This window comes from Lagopus leucura, unplaced genomic scaffold, assembly GCF_019238085.1.
Source record: "Lagopus leucura isolate 7727_CA_CO unplaced genomic scaffold, USGS_WTPT01 Super-Scaffold_100004, whole genome shotgun sequence".
Classification (NCBI taxonomy): domain Eukaryota; kingdom Metazoa; phylum Chordata; class Aves; order Galliformes; family Phasianidae; genus Lagopus; species Lagopus leucura.
In genome coordinates this window covers 27,767,905-27,788,068 of record NW_024962264.1, presented here as the reverse complement: position 1 = coordinate 27,788,068, position 20,164 = coordinate 27,767,905, and the positions used below count along the sequence as shown (strand labels likewise).

General features: G+C 40.7%; 1 protein-coding gene across 9 annotated transcripts in view; it reads right to left on the bottom strand.

The window, feature by feature from the left end:
- The window catches only part of ADGRL3 (adhesion G protein-coupled receptor L3), a 488,009-nt gene that overhangs the window by 308,775 nt on the left and 159,070 nt on the right, over window positions 1–20,164 (bottom strand). For 8 of the 9 annotated variants that reach the window (XM_042871034.1, XM_042871026.1, XM_042871028.1 and 5 more), the window contains exons 1-2: window positions 8,565–8,616; window positions 2,417–2,665 (exon numbers count right to left, since the gene is read on the bottom strand). In XM_042871034.1, coding sequence (XP_042726968.1) covers window positions 2,417–2,471 — 55 coding nt within the window. In that variant the 5' untranslated portion in view covers window positions 2,472–2,665; window positions 8,565–8,616. Of the gene's footprint in view, window positions 1–2,416; window positions 2,666–8,564; window positions 8,617–20,164 lie in introns of those variants that run through there. The other variant, XM_042871027.1, reaches the window with a different exon arrangement.

The following is a 20,164-nucleotide window of genomic DNA, read 5'->3' as shown; positions in this document are numbered from 1 at the left end:
TGTAGCAAGCCACGAACTACAAAAGCAGTTTGTATCTACTCTGGTAATCACTTCAGGAAAAGAACAGTTACAGTTCCTGTTAGAATCCTGTTAAACAAAATACAAAATCTTTCTATGTATAATAAGAGTGGATCATTAGAAGGGAATAATTAAGCAATTAAAATTAATTAAAATTAAGCAATCTTTATATGCAAGGTAAGTTGTGGCATGTGTTTAAACCCATGCATACTGCCTTAAGGCTACAGCAGGAGAAACTGCACTGATACTGCCTTGCCATCCACTTCAGGCAGCATTTTGTGAGCATTTACAGGACGAGAGGCAGCAAACAAGAGTACCTTAAAACCATCATACACTTTGTGTCTAATTTCAAAGCCTTGGAAGTGCTGCCAGCCTATGTTTTCCAACCTCTAGTACCACTCTCACTGTAACATGCACGTTCCTCATCCCTCACAGGAGACTGAATGTTCAGTCTGCTCAGTGAAGCTGATACCAAACATAATCTTACTACATGACACAACTACACTGCAGTTTTCTCCCTTTGTTTAGCATCAGAAGTGTACCATACCTGAATAATCAAATATTCTACTCACTTCCTCCAAGAAAAGCAGCACAAAAAAGTTTAGGGATGGTAACCACATCTTGGTCAATAAAAGAAGGAGAGACAGATTCGATTCCGAGAGCAAAGGTCTTCACTCTTGACTGCTCAAAAATTGCTGGAAGCCTCTGCTACACTCTTACTAGTGATTTACAGGGATGAGATAACATAAGGGTCAGATTTACCACCACTGACTAAGAACACACATAGCAGCCACCCCAGGCACCTACTTTGTAAAAAAGCATAAAGGGTACCGCTGCCGACATTTTTTCAGGCATCTAGTTTCTACATCTGTAACGTTTGCTTGCCTTTAGCACCATGTGACTCTTAAGATACTTGTGACATTTTTATACATTTTTATTTACACAGACTATCACGCAGGATTTTCCAGCTGCAGTGGCACCGTGAATTAAAAACAGAACTGCCAGAGGCATATTCAAATTGTCAACTGTTTAACTGTTAATATTATTTCATTATAAAGATTCACAAAACATTCACCAGTTAACTTTCCAAGAGAAGAATGGAGAGCACCTTTTCCTAATAGCTCTTTCCATTCCACCCCAATTGGTTTGCTCAGTTTAATTATTCATTCTAATTTTCAAGTTAGTGAGGAGCTTTGCTTAAGGAACGATAGTAGAGATAACCTTTGTGCACAAAAGTGTTATAAGTGATATAAGCAGACAGGCCATGCTCCAGAAATAGATACATTCATACATGCAATTTTTTTCTTTTCTTTTTTTTTCCCTCTGCTGTAAAATTTCACTTGAGTCTTAGCACACACACACTGGATGCTAAGCACAAAAAGACTGGAGTATTTTCAAAGCAGAGGTGCACAAGATCCACGAAGGGAGTCGCCTCATTTACAAACAGGCTCCCACAGACCTGCAATTAAAATAGGATTCTCAAAGCTCATGTTTCATTGGGGCATCAGGGAGCAGCCAAATCTTTCAGAGCTCAGCCCTCATAATTTAGCAACCATTACTGAGAACAGGAGCTCCCGAACCCTTCTGGCTCTTCAGAAATCTAGCAATTTACTTCTTGAAGTCTTATCCCTAAGAATTAAATGTGTCAGATTTCAATTTTCATGGCTAATAAAAAGACCAAATTTTTCCACTTAAGAAAACATAATGGACACTGTAGGCAATAGTGTGCTGCACACAGACTCTGAAGCTAATACATCCCCACAGCACAGCAGTGATGTCTGATAACATTAGCTCATCTCTCACATACTGCCTACTTGCATCAGCATGGTGCTACAGCTGATGACCTCTTGTTGCCAGGTGGGTTACGCAGTGTGCCAAGCTAAAGACAAATATACTGGTTTAGGTTCTTCCAGACTCAGGGTCACATTGGGTATAGGAGTGCATGAAAATGTGCACTGTGGTGCTTGAAATCATGATATATCATGACAGTGAGTAAGATCCTATGTTCTATGGAGCTGTGGCTGAAGGGGGATACACAAAATTCTACTGAATAGCATTCACAAAAGAAGTCATCTTCACACAGAGGCCAGGAGCGACAATTCCAGTGATATACAGCCAACAGCATAGCCAACCGAGTAGGCTTGGGCATTAGGATGAAAGTCAGCCTTAACACAGTAACTAAACTTTGTAAGAGAAATAGTTATGTGACCAAAGTTCTTTGTTTCATGACTTAATTAGTCACACAGTAACACAAGAACTCAAAGACCTGGGTGGGAAGTGGGGAAAGAAATCAAGACCCTGGAAAAAAACCACAAGCATTAGGCAGAAGAGACAACGTCTTGGCAATTTTCCATTCTCCTTCCCTTCCCACAGTCACATTCCCCCATCCCTCACTCACCATGGGCTAACGGTGTTAAGAGCATTGTGAAGAACAGCAGCTGTGATGACCACATGACTGTGAAGGAGGGCTTGAAAGTATCCCAGCAAACAAGGGTTCAAACAAAACAAGGTGAGTGTCCTTCTGCACTGGTTTTCAACACTTCAGCTGTTGGCCTTCAACTCACATCCAAGAAGGGAGAAAAAGCCAATCAAAAATAATAAAAATAATAATAAAAAAATCCCACAGCCAGTATCCAGAATCTGTGACCTAGAAACAAGAATGGAAAAAAAAAATATGCAGTTAGTAAAACACTAAGATAGGTGTTTTCAATCAAGTCTTGCTGCATTTCTCTGCTGCCAACAGCTGCAAAGGCAAACATATCTACCCCCCCGCCCTTCAGATGTTTTTTATGTACAACAGGAATTAAAACTTGTCTCCATGCAGAGTCAGTTTGTGCATTGCTAATGCTCTACTTCCTCTCTCAAAACAGGGATTAAGATAGAAGTCTTGAACACAATGCCCATGGGCCCAGGGAGTCCACAGACTTGAAAGCTGACTGGAAAAAGCAAGTCCATATGCTTTGCACTAAAATCTACATACACAGGAGTTCTAAAACAGCCTGTAACTCCCTTGGAAACATTTGGGTATTTATACATCAGAAGATGACAGAAATTCCATTGCTGAAATGGATTTAACGAGTGCCTAGGTTCTATGCTGATCTCTTGCACAGAAATAAATTTCTATTCCAGATACCTCTTTTCCACCCCAAACCCTCAGGCTCAGGGCCTGTTAGTAGAAGTTAGCTCCTGAAAGAGCATATTGGCCAGCGTGATGGCAAATCAACAAACTGCAGGTGTAAGTTCACTGTTTGGTCTACGCCATATGTGCAAGAAAGCATGGAAAGTGCAGTGCTTCCACTCATGCAACCACAGAATCACCTACGATGAAATGGACCATCAAGGTCATTCAATTCCAACCACCAAGATGACTACCAAGTCCCATCACTAAACCATGTCCTCAGATGTCCCGTCCATGTGTATCTTAAATACCTCCAGGGATGGTGAATCTAACACTTCCCCGGGCAGCACATTTCAGTACCTGATAACGCTCTTAGCATCAAATCTGGACCAGGCTTCGAACCCAAGCAGAGACTAAAGTCCCCCTTACCATGTAGCTCCCACCTGTGGTGACTGCCTGAGACTCAGTCACTTATGTCTACTCAAGCTCCACAGCTATACATTGTGGAATTTAAAAAATGGTCTATCCATCCCACACTCTTACAGGGAAACACAGGGAAATTGAAGCCATGCTCAAATAGAAACATTCACTCATATAATTGCAGAAATGATTCCATCTTTCCATCATTTTAATCTCTTATGAAGGGGCTAGGTGGCCACAGTGACTCAAGCTTGGCAGGAATAGAACAACAAATATACAGAGTTAAGCCATAGCATCATTTTGAGGCTTAGCTCCCTGCTGACTTTGAAATGATGATAAAATATGAGGAACTGTAAAGTACTTTACATATCTGTTTTGAACTCCCTTGGCTCTGCAGCTTTCACAGCATTGGTCTAATTAAAAATCTCTCCAAAAAAATCTCTGATCAACAGAAGTTATTCTTCTCTGAGCAAGGAAGCTGTTTTTGCCAACTTGTGTTCCTATCCCAAAACCCAGTTTCAGCCAAAAAAACATATGAAAAACTGCACTGCATGCCATTGTGATGTGGATATATTTCTGAAATTCAGGCACGACAAAGTGGCCTTTGTTTGGCCTCGTCTCTTTGCTGATCAACTAAATCAAACCTCACATTGTTCAGAACCAAAGCCTATAAGGAAGCTGCATTTTTTTCTGATAAGTATAGCTGCTTGCTCTGCCAAGATTTTGTTCTCTCGCTCTTCTCTCTCACCAGTCTACCCCTGCAATTTGTTCGCTTAAATAAAGCATTTAGGGTCTGAAGATTTCTCGGATCTAACTGTGGTGATTAAAAAGTCCAAGGGCAAGAGGAAGGCAAATGGCTTCTTCACATGCGAGCAAGAAATTAAATCATGGCTCAAGCTAGGATGCTAGCCACTAATAACATTTAAAGCCTGCTTTCGAAAAGGCTCACAAATATTTTAAATTATATTTTTGAAATACCGATCAAGTTTCCCATTTGAATTTTAGAAAGCTACCAGTACACATCAAACTACCCTGCTGGCCTTACGTGTGTCTTCTCTACAGCATCATAAAGAGTTTATAAAAGGAAGAAACTTTTTGTGCTACAAAAATTGAAAAGGTACACACAAAAACAGAGGAAGCAACCAGGTACAACTGCCATGAAGGAAAAAGCTCAGTCAGGGAGTGAAGGGGTGGGGTTTGCTTTCTAATTTTTATTTGTTTAAGCCGATTCAAGTTCTGGAGAATCTAAACCTGTCAGAAAGAGATAACATGACAGTGCACTAAAAACTTTTTGAGTATAAACTCCAGAAGTCGCAAATGATTTATGACACCTATCGCAGAGAAAGGATAATTGTCAATAAATATTTACACAGTAGCCTTTCAAATACTTTTTATCTGTCTGCCTGTACTCCCCTACACGATAGGATTACTTTTTTTTTTCCTGTGGTCTCATGGGCTGAGACTCAAGAAGCATCAGTGGTGGGCACGACCTTGCCCTTAAGTCTGCTCCTGCAGAGACTTCTTCAAACTCTTCAGATTCTTGCATGATGCGGAGCCTAATGAACCCTCAGCGTGCACAGAGAAGTGCTGAAGTTGTTTAATAACATAGAAAACACAAACCAAATGCGTAGTGCTACCCAGCTCTGGCTGGTTTCGTACTTCGTTTGTATGATCAAATAATCGTACTGTGTCTGTGAGCTGGATGCCTGAAGAACAGCGAGATAAGAAATGAGTGGAGCAATCCTTTTCTTAATGGTCACACAACCCTCTCAAGCAGCATTTATGAGATGCAGGAAGAGGCCCGCAAAACAAAATTCACTTCATCTTTGGATTACCTCCAGGTAAAAGTACAGCCAAAGAGAGAAACTAGAGCATACAGATGTTAACTTTTGAGTGCTGTTACATTTATTGATGCAAAAAGGGGATATACTATCACAGCAAGAAAGCTAAGGGTTACACTTGGCCTAAGGGATTCGGATTTGAATGATGAAGATGACATGGTATGCATTAATTTACAAGGAAGTTCCTCTACTCGGTGACCTTGCTGCCCATAGGGCTGCCCCTGATAGCCTCATGGCCTGGGCTGCTGCCAAGCATCACCCAAACCTGATTTGCATGCTGGCAGTTCTTAAAATCCAACTTAAAGTGGTACTGACAAGATAGAAGAGAGCCAAAGGAAACTGCAGCCTTGCAGTGTAGATGTGCAATGAGGTATTTATGAAGGCATGCCTTCCTGAAAGGATATTACGTATACACTAATTCAACATCTACTCAAAAGTCTCTGCTTTAACAGTTGATGTGAATCAGCACAGGGAGCATTTTCTGAGCCCATCTCCTGATGGCGTGCAGACAGGGCGAAAAAGATAAGGAAACCAGTTCATCTCCTGTGTGAACAAACAGCATGAAGTAGAATTTAGAGTGGCACAAGCCAAACCTGTCACAAGTCCACCTCATTTCTGCCTTTAACCAAACGTGATCATTTGCGCCCATACCAAGCAGGATGCTCCCCTTCTTACCGGGCAAAGCCTGCCTGCCCTCCTCTGACACCTGGCATTTTCTAACCCACCATGGTGTGAATATTGGACAGGCACAAGTGTTTCCAATGACATTCAGTAGCAAATGCCAGGCAGAAACATCCTGCTTTTCTTGCCTGGTTATGCTTCTCCACTACTTTCTCTCCTCCCCTGAAAATGCGTATAGTAAAACTAACTTGAAATTACAAGTCAGCAATACAAGGATTGCTTTATATTCCTTAATAGAAAAGATTCCTACGCTTATCTCCTTATTTAGCATAAGTTGCTTACTACGTAAAAAATAAGTATGATGTTTCAAACAAATATTGATTAAAACCGCAAGAACAAAAGCTTGGAAGTAATAAACTCTTCGAAGCCAATGGGCCAAATTGGAACCAAAGATGCAATTCTCCCATTTCAGCATCTACTTCTTGCACAGCAATTTGTATGAGAAATCATTTTCAGAATGAAAATATGCAATCTCTTCAAATTCTTCCATTAAATGGAATTTAAGGGTAAAAAAAATGCAACAACAAACAAGTGAAAGAATGTCCTGCATTGCTGTTCCCATTATGAATGACTGAACTAAAGAATTGCTGCAACACATTTAGCCATGAGTTATCAGAAAGCAACTCTTGAATTATTTTTTATTATTATTATTATTTACTTTTTTTGCATCACTACAAAAAAGAAAAGTTTTGCCCTGCCCATCTCTTCCCATTTTCAACCCTTCTCTCAACTCAGCACAGGGCTCCATGGTCACTCTGCAGTGACAGCAACACAGCCTATGAGGTAATGGTCATACAAGCACTGGGGATGGTACAAAGCCTTGGAAGCAGGGCAGCAGAAGGCTGCACTGTGGCATTTCAGTGGAACCACTCCTTCTCTAGATAGCCTGATCTAGTGGTTGGTGACCCTGCACATAGCTGGGCAGTTGAAACCAGATGATCATTGTGGTCCTTTTCAACCCAGGCCATTCTAAGATTCTTTGATTCCTAGCCACTCCAAACTGTCTGTAAACCCCCATGCGTTTGTATTTGGCCACAGAAGGAAAAAAAAAAAAAAAAAAAAACAAAACCCACACACAAAACAAAACAAACAACAACAAAAAACAGGAGAAAGAAAACCTAAAGGCATTCTGCCCTTTACACCTTTGTTATACCTTACGTAGCACTTTGAGAACTTACTTTAAAAACCTTAAAAGCAAGAATAACACCATGTACTAACAGCTCCCATTCATTCCAGGTTCTCAAATATCACTACAGCACTACTCACACACCCCAACAAGAACTGCTTCCAGCTCATACTCAGCCTTACTGACCACCTGTTGAGACTATAATTCAAAGTCACAAAGAACTCTTTAGAAGTACTATGGGATGCACTGCAAAATAACTCAAGCATTAAGTGAGTTAACAAATTTCAGATTAATCTTGCCTTTGGTAAGAGCACACCCAAATACAGACCAGCTAAATCTAGCAGTGGTGTGTCGTTGCTTTATTCCCCTCACATGTGGATGAAATGGAGGCGTTTGTTCTCTTCCAAAGGTCAAAGGGGGATTTTCAGCTATCAGCTGCTTGTTAGTTTTCCCACTCAATTCAGCACCGAAGCAGTTTCAGAAGAAAATGGTAATCAAACTAAAAGTGAAGCTTCTCACCTGCCCTGTCACATTGCAGTAAAAAATATGGGGGAAGGAACAGAGAGAAAAGTAAGCGTCTTGGAAACATGAAGCATATAAAATTGTACTGAATTGTACGTCCAAATTGCACAACTGCCGAGTACTTTCCCTACATGCCTGCTGGTTATCCTCTGCAACATTCTTCATTGAAAACTTAGGAGAGGAAGGTACAATACTCACAGCATTCCCTCATGTTTGCAAATACACAACATCACTTGCAAAATTCAGAAGGTATTGAGCATCATTTGCGTAGGTGATAAAATATGCAAGTATTTGTATTGCTTTACTGCCCCCAGAGCAGCAGGTATTCCAAAAACTGACAGAAGAAAAAGCTTTATAACTCTCCCTGGTTAAGCACTGCCTGCAACAGCAGCTCATGGCTCGCAAGAAGCACATCCACCCATCTGCAACTCCATCAGCAAGGAACAAAAAAACATATCAGCTTTGAGAACAACTATGAAGTTTTTAGCACAGGCTGCCCAGTATCATCAGCTTATGACCACCTGAAAAAACTCAATTACATTATTCAACACCATTATTACCACCAGTATGACCCAAAAATGCTTCCTTTTTTCTACAGAGAGGAGGGGGGAATTAAGATCCTTCTCAAAAATGTATCGTAACTACGTAATTTGCCATCTTAAACCTACAAGGTTGTAGTACATCTTTTGAGAGAAGAAGCAATGCACAGCCAAGGACTCCTTACAGAGCGCCAAAAGTTACCGATTGGAAAGACTAACACAGTGGAAGGGCAATAGAGGAGTATAACAGCAAAGGGACTAGCACAAGTGAAACTGTATTACAAAGGAAAAGTGCTCACCTGTCTCCAGAGATCTAGGCTCACAGGAAAAACTCCACAAGGGAGAGATCTCCAACCAGAAATCTTTCCCCTGTGGCAGTCAGCCCTTAAATGAGGTCTAAGAGAGGTGCAGCCAGGCTGCACCCCTTCCAGTCACACAGCTGAATTCCCTTCACCTGTGCTCCCAGGATCCTTTCCCCAGGTGCTCAATCAGTGGTTCAGGCCATGACTCAACAGTTACCATACACACTGCATGACTGTACGTGAAAACTCCTTGGAACAAAGTTTCAGCTCTTTTCAAGTAAGTTTCTCATTATAGAAAAAAGCTGAAAAAGAGGACTCAAGTGTAGCTAAGAGGTTCAGTAAACCAGACGAAAAAGAACACAGCTCAACATTATTGTCGGATTTAAAATTCATACAACTTTTAACAATCAAATCTCATTTCTTTTTTTACCCATGAATGATTCATGACATTGAAAGTTCTGATAAGACAACACTCTCAGTGTTGATCCGTACATCACAGAACTTCTGGCAATTCTTCTGTGACAAATAAAATATGCGTTGGGCATGCAATGCAAACAGACAAGCTTGCCTCCTGGGTCAGTGCAACTTTATCTTCCATTTGTTACCATCATCAGAGCTCTTTTTTTGAGGCAACACCCCTCCCATACATACCGGCCTGTTTTATTCAAGCATCTTATCATCACTAGAATTGTGATGACACAGATTCTGCATAAAGTCTTGCTGTCTTGCTTTAGGCCGAGAAACTGATAGCCTCCCAGGAATAAATTAGCCAAAAAGAATCAGGGAAGACTACATAAGAGTTTAAATAACACATCTTTAAGTGAAGAGCTATACTGAAGCCGGAGAAAGCATACATCCCAATGCCCCTGGATGTAACCTTTAAAATAATTTTCAATATCCTGTTCTCCGCTCTGTTGCAGATACCCCTCTACCTCCATCACCTTCCCTTTAACTTTCTCTTGTCCTCTTACTGAGGACAAGGGATCTCCCTAACTTGCACTGACCAAAACCACCCAGCAATTGCAACTATAAAGAAAGAAAAAAAGGGTTCAGTGCCACTCACCACCACAGCTCTGAAGCTCCAAGATGACAGGGATTTTGGAGTGGGTTTTCGTATCAGGAAAAGGATGGGCAAGTGAGGGCCATTTCTCATTTTCCAGAGCAACACAAAGGCTGGGGGCGTGGGTGGGTATCTACATCAGCTAGGATCCACAAGACAGTGCACATATATCATAGAATGGCCTGGACTGAAAAGGACCACAAGATCATCTAGTTTCAACCCTCCTGCTATATGCATGGTCACAAACCACTACACCAGGCTTCCCAGAGCCACATCCAGCCTGGTCTTCAATGCCTCCAGGGATGGGGCAAAGAAAGTGGCAAATAATAAAGACAGCTTCTTACTTGAAATGACAGCAGCTGAACTTTTTTGTGGGACATACAGTCTGGAAAAGGCGGAAAGAGCCTTGTGTCTACCTCTTGGTCGTCTCCTTCACAGTCCAGCTGGCCCCCTAACTCTCTTCTGGGGCATGAAGGTTAAACAGCAAAGTAAAGGCACTAACAACAATGGAGAACTGAAGAAAGCAGAGCTGCAACAGGCAGCCTGGCCCCTGCAATGCCTTAGCGCATAGGGTCCACAGTAGCAAGGGCCAGCCAAGCCAGAAGAACATGAACCAAAATATCAGGGTTAAAACTGGATTTGTCACAGGAAGCAAAACTTCTGACAGTGCTGCATTTACTGCAACTGACCCCGGCTCTGGTTATTACTTGCATTGTACAATTTCATTCAGTAACCAAATGGGAAGAGTAGCACTTGCCTGAGCAGCTGCTCTGAAAACAGCACCAAAGCTGTGATCCATCTCCTACATGTAATGCACATTTACTGTGCCTTCATGTTCTGCTCCGGCTTACTATTCCTTTCTCAAATGGATGGCAACAGATATTTCCTGTTTAGCACACAGAAAATGTAATTTTCTTCACTTTTGTGCTGATTAGGAAATTAACAGGTGGTATTACCAAGGTTAATTGCTTTTCCCATTTAAAATGATACTGTTGTTGAAAGAATCAGAGAAACAATGAGATCACCTATATGCACAATTGTGTGCATGTGCACCTTACCAAATCAAAGGAAAAATCACTGACGAATTAACAGCAAAAGCCAGATGAAAAACACATTTTTTTAGGAGAAAGTTATCTAGGAAAAAGTTAAGTTTAATTGTCTTTCAGATCTGTTATGATGTAATAAATGTCTATTAATGTTTAGCAGCAAATTGGGTTTTAATGATCATTACTATTTTTGGCTGGTGGGTGACACGTAGTTTAAATATAAAACAGATTTATGTTTTACACCGGGATGACTTTCTTGGACGACTCTCCTTGACTTAACCTCTTCACACCCCACAAGACATTTAATATAATTTTATTTCTAATAGACTGTAAGCCAATAGGATCATATTTGCTAGTACTGATGTTTCCAATGAGAAATAAAATCAGTGAGCTTTATGTTGAAGGCAAGTGATTACTTAAGTGTAAGTGGCTTGGAAAATATTAGGAGGGTTGTATTATTCAGGTAAATAATGAAAATTAAGGAACAGCTTGGATAGGAGCAAGATCTACAAAATCTCCTGACCTTACCGCATAGAAGAAGCCTCAGTTAGATTTTACTTCTTTGTTCCTTTTTGGGGGGCACTCTCAAACACATATATTAGGGAGAAACAATACTCGAAACAGATGATCAGCCTTAAGCATTCATACCTCGTGGTAGAAAAAATAATAAAACAAAACTCTCTTCTTAGACCTCAAGACAATAGAGCAGTCTGGTTGCTAGGAGAAAAACAAACAGCACTCGCTGCAGTAGAGGACAGACACGCAAGGCAAAGGCAGCCCTTAGACCAATAGGGAGCAAGGCGGTAAGGCAGAAGAGCTCTGTGTCAGAAATAGTAAGGGAAAGAGATGTGTGCAGCAGAATAAACGTTGCATCTACATTTCCAGATGTGATATTTTGCAGTGAGCTACGTACACTGGAATAATAGAGGGGCTAATAGGCCAAATATCAGGACTACAGGCATCTACAGCTCCCTAAAGCAAAAATTTGTGTAGTAATAACAAAGATGTTTTACCGCGTTAATGACTTCTGTTACACATTAATCAACAGTCTAGCCCCTTTGATCTATGAAAGAAAGAAAGAAAAGAAAAAGGTTCAATCATTGTACTCATTTGCCACGCAGACACTTTTTAATTATTATTTGTATTTTGCTAACAGAGGTCACCATCTAACCCAAAGTCTAGTTTTGAAAGGTCCTGGGCATTCTCACAGCAAAACACAGCTTTCGTCTCCCTTCTCCTTTCCTCCCTCGCATTATCCAATCAACAAAGGGTGGGAGAAACATATCACACTGCCAATTTAGCAGAAAACAGAGGCGTAGAGGTAAAGGCTGTGGTTGCCATATGTGCCATTCTATAACTCTGAAGCCAAGCTAAGCAGACTATTTCAAGCAGACCAGGATAACACGTGGTAAATATTTAGCATTTTTTTTTAGCTCCCGAAGAAATAGCTCTTCCCAGTGACAGGCTACCAAACCCAAACATACCTTCGATTAAAATATTTATTGCCAACGCTGTACCAAATGTTGCTAACCTCATCTGATGAAAGAGCAAGGGCTCAGCTGTGTGCTAAGGTCTTCCAGTGACACCCTAAGCCAGCAGTCCAGTCTCCATGCCAGACTCACAGACTGCACCTTCTATGGTCCCTCTGTAACAGGGAGCATCACCTATCATCCTATGAAGACGGTGATTTACAGTCACAAGGGGCCAGTGTGCTACAGCTGAAAGCCCAAGTTTCTCTTGGTACTACAAAGGAAACATTTTATACCAGGAACTCTCAATGGATGAAGTATTTATATAATATGGATCACATACACTTCTCTTTCCCCTTTTGAAGTAAAACAAAGGCCAGATATTTCCAGCTGAAATTACAAGAGGGATCTTAACTAAACAGAACTTTTAAACATGGTTGGAACTTCACCAGAAACTTCCAGCTGAAGTCTCGGCTCTCTCATTGTGCCTTTCAGTTATGAGGAAGCATGTGGCGGCCAGTCCTGCTGCCGAAGGGGCAGCCCTCCCATTCCCACAAAAGGTATTTTTAGAGCCAACGCAGTTTCTTTTCCTTTGCAAGAAAGTACCTCCGGCATGCAGGCATCCTTTTTAAAGGCTACTATAAAGTGTCCAAACAATTAAACGTTTGGGTGGGTGAAAGGCTAAAATTAATTAATTCCTTGAGTGCTTTCTTGCAGAAATTAACTGCTAGGACAATCAGGACGAACGTGCTTTTTCAGAGAACTGTCCTGGGCAACAGTGTAAGGAATGTGAAACATTTGCCCTATTTTCATGCCTCTGAACAACTGAAGATCAGCAGGAACTGACCAAAAGAGAAAATACACCTGTTGGGAAATTGGTCGATCTGAAAATCTGCCTGCCTCAATAAACCTCAAATGACACATATTTCTTTATGGCCTATTACAGAGTATCAGCCTCTAAGAGATTCAGGAGGGAACTGAAGGTGTCTGACTACAGAAGGTTGGGTTCCAATCTCACCTTTTGTTGTTGTTTTTGCGTTGTGGTGGTGGTGGGTTTTTTTGTTTGTTTTGTTTTTTAATTGGTTTTTGTTTTTCAGAAAATGATGTAATATAAGATTAAAAAAAAAAAAAAGAACAAGAAACTCACTAGTATACTTAGTATACTTTTGTTCCACAATACTCAGATTTACAGCACTATGTATATGAACAGAGCTATAAAACTTACCATGTAATCCACAAACTATGTTTCCTTAAACTTCTACTGTTCGTGTTGTTAGTTTTTAGAGGAATACTTTTAACTGCAACTCTCTCCTTGCCTTTTTCCCCAGCAAATTCCAACGTGACTGCCCCTGAAATCCAGGTACTGAAATTAATCTTTTAGATGAATTATTGCAGAACTGGAACGATTATATTCAACAACATTGGTCTCATTTGCAGGTCACCAAACTGAGGCAAGAATCTTCTACACCACTCCCTCTGTTTAAATATATGTTGAACTTAAAATAATCAAGAAAATGTAAGTGGGTAACTCCAAGGCATTTAGCAAAATCAAACACCATCAGATACAATCAGACTGAAATGAAATGGCAGCACCACTGGGACTCAGCAATGAAGTTAATTACACAGTTTCTATTATTTCCAAGAAAACAGTAAGCAGTAACATTTCCAGATACTCTAAATATAACAGTTGTACAATTTACACTAATGCCTTTATTTATTAAATAGAACTAAGAAAGTCCAATTCTGATTTTACTCTTAATGTGGAGTTTCTACCCAGAAAAAAAAGGAACATGTCCCAGTCATCCAGGAAAAACATTTAATTGTAGATATCACATTTGATTCCAACGAGGAAATTAAATATCTATGGCAACTACAAGGGAAGATAATTTTTCTCAAGTATGGGTCTGTCTCTTGTGATATTTTGTAAGGGACTCTATAAAGAACAAAACATAGCTATATAGCTATATTTGGTATGCAAGATGGGTTGGTGGCTGGGGGAGGATAATTCTGGTGCTTCCTGAAATGCTCCCCATGCAAAGAAGCCCACATTCCTGATTCATTGCAGGAGATGTTTTCAAAAGCACTGCTCTGATACTAGAGCATCTGGGATCACCAGGAAAATCACACTGGTTACTGTAGGAAGCATCACAATCAAGAGAGGACCTTTGAAAATGTCACCCTAAGCAGAGAAAGCAGCAAGTAAAATCTTTGTTATTTAAGGTCATGGCTGGAAGAGGAACTGCAATAAAGTATTTCATTCAATTATCCAAAAAGCCATTCACAGTAAACAACAAACAATTTCTTTTTACTACATCTTTACTTTGACTTATTTTACTGTAAGAGGAGTAAGTACTCTAGTTTATAAAAACAAAGGGAAAACCGACAAAAAAATAATAAAATCAGCTCTAAACATTTTGCTAAAGCAATCACTCCTTTGTTCATTTTGTTCTCCCTATAAGGGAGATTCACAAGGGCAAAGCAGGAACACCAGGCTTCAAAAGTAACCAAAATTGGCAAATTGTGCAGAAAGATATATAGTGTCATTGTTTAGCACTTGGCACCAGTGCAGATCTGAGCAAGCAAGAACACAGATCGCCTGTGATGAGAAATCTATCAGATGTAACAGAGCCAACTCATGGCAAAAAATCTAACATTAAGATCCTTTCATCCACTGCTTACCTTATATTTACATAAGATTAACTTCCAAAGGAAAAAGACCCCAATGATACATCTAAACCGAAAGAAAAGATCTTCTGTGATCCTAACTGACCATTAAAAAAATAAAAATAAAAAAAATAAAAAAAGGAATACCTAAAAGAAAACAATGTCTGACAAAGAGAACTCCACTGAAGGCAGAGGTTGAATCTTCATCCATGACAAACCTATGCTGAGGGGCCAGTCCCACATCAGTAGCAGGCAACAAAATGCCTTTTACAGCAATCATGTGGGGAAACCTCTATGAATTCCTTTCCCTGTTAAACTGCAGATTGCTATGACATGCAGGCTTCTTGTTCATTGCTGGCAAAAATGTACAGCTAACGGTCAACACAGTCACACACTGAAAAAGAGTGTTTTGTAGCTGAGAGTTTGCTCCATTAAATAGTATTACTGTGCTCTCTGTACCTGTTGTAGTTCCCACGGAAATAATTAGGAAGCATTACTTCTAGAACAACCGCTGCAGATGGAGCCACAAACAATTCCTCTTCACTCAGCGCAACTGAGGGAAGCCAAAAGGCTGGACATTCATGCACCAATACTTAATTTTCAAATAAGTACAGTGTGAAACTTGCGTTTTCTTACACTGATCTCTCTCTGATCTAATTTGGTTCCGGCTATTCTCATCTACAAAAGATTGGTATCGGAGAGAGACAGTGTTAGATTATTCCTCCATCATGCACAGCAGCATCGCCCGAGTGAACAGTAAAGATCTGTGCATGAAGTGCACATCAGAAAGAACTGAAATTAAAGTTTGTACCTCAGGGTTGTTTGTCAGAAAAAAAAAAAAAAAGAAAAAGAAAAAAAAAAAAAGGAAAAAAAAAAAAAGGAAAAAAAGGAGAAAAGAAAGAAGGGTGAATCCTGAGTTGGCATAGTACTTTTGATCCATAAGACTTCCTTGTGCCTTGCTCCCCACAGCACTACTTACCTCCACTTGCAAAAACAGCTAGCACTTTTGATTTGTTTCCAAATACAAATCTTTCAATCAGCAGCAGGATTTTATTCAGTTTAAGCGAGAATGTGAAACAGGCTGATTCACCTTACCTAATGAAGCCTTCATCACATACATATTTTCAGGAAAAACCTGCAGTCCATGCTCCAAGACTGTACAAGGACTAAGCCTTCCCTACAGCACTTCAACATCTGTATATCTCACTGCTGTAAATTAAATTGGAGACATTCCTGTGAAACGCAGCAAGCTCCAACTGTTAAAACATGTCCCTCTGTCTTAACCAAATAACACCTGAAATAGGAATACCAGAAACACTGCAGTGTGCTTATCAGAGGCAGAAATGAAATGACTGCAAGGATAACCAACAAAGTGAGAGCTCATCTTCACAAAACCAATAATTCCATCCATGAGACTGACAATTCCAAGGGGAGTCTGTATGAAAATCACTGCAAACTGGAAACATGCAACTTTTATCTCTGTGATACAAAGCAAAGCTATTTTGTAGTGATAGTGTAAAAAACAAATCAATACTGTTCAGGGCCAATACTGGTAAGCCACTAACCAAAGAACAGTGATATGAACCTATCGATTCTGTAGAGGTATACTTCTACATTATTTTCTTTGCAGTTTGAAATATCTCTATCACTTTACAAAATGGAAAACAAGACACTAAAACCTCTAATTAATACTTCCAAAAAAACTGAAGTTGCACTTAGATAATTACAAAATCCTTGGCAGTATGTTCTACTTTATACATTTGTCAGAATGCCTTACACTGAGAGCAAAAATGTTATGGGGTTTTTAACATTTATTTTTTAACGATTCAGCTGCAGATTTATCAGGCTGAACACTTAGTTATGACAATCTCAGATAGCTTAGAATAGCTGCTTGGATTGGTTCATGACACACTACAGCTGACTGACAAACGCTGAGACTGTAAGAGTGTGGACAAAGCAAATGCACAATACAGCTTAATATTTAAATAAAGGCATCAGTAGATCTTCAAACAGTAGTAATTAGGGTGCAGCCTGATGAATTATGGTTAACTATTGTACTAGTTGCTAATGGATATTTACATGTCTCTGAAAAAATTTATTCCCAGATCTCTCCAGAACATGTATTTACTGTTAAATAGACAAAAGGTTAGGTCAAAAACTGATACGCCTTAACTCAATGTCACCATAAGACCCACTCAGGAAAGACAGATGACCAAAGCTGTACACATTGCTCTGTGGGGACAAAAATGGGTAAAAGTAATGCATGGGCTTTTTCAGTATACATCTATGGAGAGAAAAGCACATCAACCACCAGAAAGACTTGGCTGGGAGCTTGCACATCCATGTCTTTCTTCCCACCCAGGTGAAAGACATGGAGATGCCCTTACCTTCCTGTCCCTCACCTCCTCTGTGCTGCTCCCCCCTGTTCCAGGGTGAAAATCAGGGCATGATTAGAAAAGAGCTCTGGGATAAACACATCGCTGAAACAATAAATACCAGCTAGACAGCTACGAAGGTCAAGAGATGTTTAAGGAGATTACAAGTTCAAAGACCACAGTCGCAGCATGTACTGACAGATAAAGCATACTTCTGCTTCTCAAAAAATACATGCAAGTTGCATACAGCTAAGATTTTTATTATAGTTGTTTAAATCACAATAATGGTAACAAAAATTAAATGTAAGGCTGGTACACGAGGGGCTACTTACCACTTGCTTTCCTATATCAGGTCATATCTCCACAGAGGGCTGTGTGAGGAGGAAAACCTTCAACAAGGTATCAACAGCCTCCAAAGGGATTTCTTCAACAAGTCAGAGGTTGGGGTGTGTTTTGAAGTCAGCAGTGAAGACAAAAAGCAGCTGCATGGGTCCTGTGCACCTTCTAAGCTACTTTCTCAGGGAAGATGCTGCCCAGCCACCATGGCTGTCACTGCCAGCACTGCTCCCTCCCCTTATCAGGGAAAGGCCTGCACCACCTTGGAGTACTCAGCCTCACTCCGTGCAGCTCTTCTAGCACCAGGTGGTATGCCTGCCCTAAAGCCTCCTATCTGGGGCTGACTACCACAAGGCCTATGCCCCACAGCTCCCCCAGGCATCCCTGACAGAGTTCCCAGGGCTGAAAGCAAACCTCAGGCTCCACTTTGGTGGCCTCTGAACAACTCCCCTCCTTCTCACACCTCATAGCAATCCCTCGGACCCAGAGCTCTGTGCCTCTCACAGAGCTGCCTCTAGAGCCTGCTGTGAGCCCTGGTGACCACAGCCCCAAAATGGCCCTGTGGTGGCACTGAGCTGCTCCGGTGTGGGGACAGTCTGCTGTGATGCAGGAGACCCTGAGGCCCTAGGCCCCACCCTTCTCCTCTTCCTCAGTCCACGCTCACGCTGCTAACACTCATCTCCACTGATGTCCCTCAGTAAAAATAAAGGCTGCTGGGGGGCCCCAGCTATCCAGGAGAGGAGACTCAGTCACTGCAATGTTTCTTTCAGATCTCGCTTCAGGAGTTATCTGATATACCAAGAGGCTGTTCAATTGACAACATGGCTCTTAGGCTAGTCGTGTGTGTGTGCATAAGCAAAGAGGAATAATGGTTTGGGAAAGATTCATCATCTACAGTTGAGTCTCTTGAAGCCATCAGGGGACCATAAAGTGGCCCAGCAAGCCAAAAAGTGTGGCAAGAACTTGGCTGCCACCATTCACCAAATAAAGAAAACATAAGTAATGAGCTAGCGGCAATAAAAGTCCTCTAAAAACAATTAATTGTTTGCAAAAGGTAGCCTAAGATCTATAACATTTCCCTGCCCCTCTCTCCTCCACAATAATCAAATTTTAAACATATCCTTTACAGAAATGGTCTGGCCATTAACAGTAACTGTTTCTTATGTGCATCAGTAAAAGATGTAGTGCTACAAAGACTAAATGAGACTTATAGAAAAGAAGCCATAAATCTTTGTCAGCCTCTCAGAAATGAACACTTAATACAACTAGCTTGGAGTACTTCACTTCTCCCTCAGCCGAGGTACCAATTATAGTACCACTATGATAAATTTTAATCATTGTTGTTAATGGCTCCCCCAATTTATTTTATCCCCTCTCTGCACTAATGAGCTGTACTTGAAATCTCATGATTCAAATACTATTCCCTCCCCACACATAAGTAGAATAAAGCAATCTTTTGGATTCTGAACTGTAATAATGCTGACCTATTCACTGACATATGAAAGGACTTCCAACGTTTGGGAACACAAAGTTTGGTCATAAAGTATAGTTACAACACAGCCAGAAGCCATTCATTTCCACTTTCTCTCCCCTGTTTCTACTCCCATGATTCCCTACTTCCCCCTATTATCCCTAGTGCTTTAATTTCCTCACCAGCAGGTAAATACTTTCTTTTCAAACTGTAAAAGTAAGTATATAACCAACACATTGTTTAGGGCCACAAACAGAGTTGCCTACTAAATCTCCACCACCCCTTTAGTTACTAGTTGGCACTAATTTAACAAGCAGTTTTACAGCCTCAAAAGGGGATGCGTGCTACAAGCTAGGGAGAAAGAAGCCTTACTGGTTTTATGAAAAGCAGCACAACTCCAATATTTTGTTCAACTCCCAGTGGCGCAAAGGAAACCAGTAATTCAGGCATGACAAAGCAGTGCCAACCACAGATACTCTGTGTGCATGTATTTTGTGTATGATGGAAGCACACCGCTTAAGGCACACATCACTTTCAAAGCAATGTTGAAGAAACATTGTTACAACAGAGTGATTCAAGCAGCCCAGGCTCTGCTGCTCACCTTGCTAAAATATAACGGGATCAAGAGTCATGCAGTAACATTAAAAAGCAGCACATCAAAATGGCCCGAAGAAATTCCCCTCATCCCACCTAAGCCAGGGAATTCATTGCCACAAGAGGGTGATGAAGCCAACCCACAAAGCAGCAGATGTTTAAATCCCAGCCCCTAATCCCCAAGAGCTCACAAAATCCTTGTGACCAGGTTATCCTGGAACCATTTATCAGACATTATTTCTACAAAGTGGAAAGTTCAATGTTGTTAACTACATTGTTAACACAGGGGATGAGAGGGAGCTGGCACTTTCTGTGCTGCTCACTATCTAAGGAAACGAAAGAGAAAAACCAGTCATAAAAACTTTCAGATTTGTTGCAATAGCAAGCGGGTAACTTGGATGTTCTGACTAGTTTCTGACATCACCCCCAAGGAATTCATGGACAAAAGTCATGCAAGCAAGAGCACATCAAAAACAAGATCTCTTCTATATGAATGGTTTAAAATAAATAAATAAATAAGCAAACCTTTTTTTTTTTTTTTTAAATACAAATTTCTCTCCTCCCTCCACTCCAACCTATCCA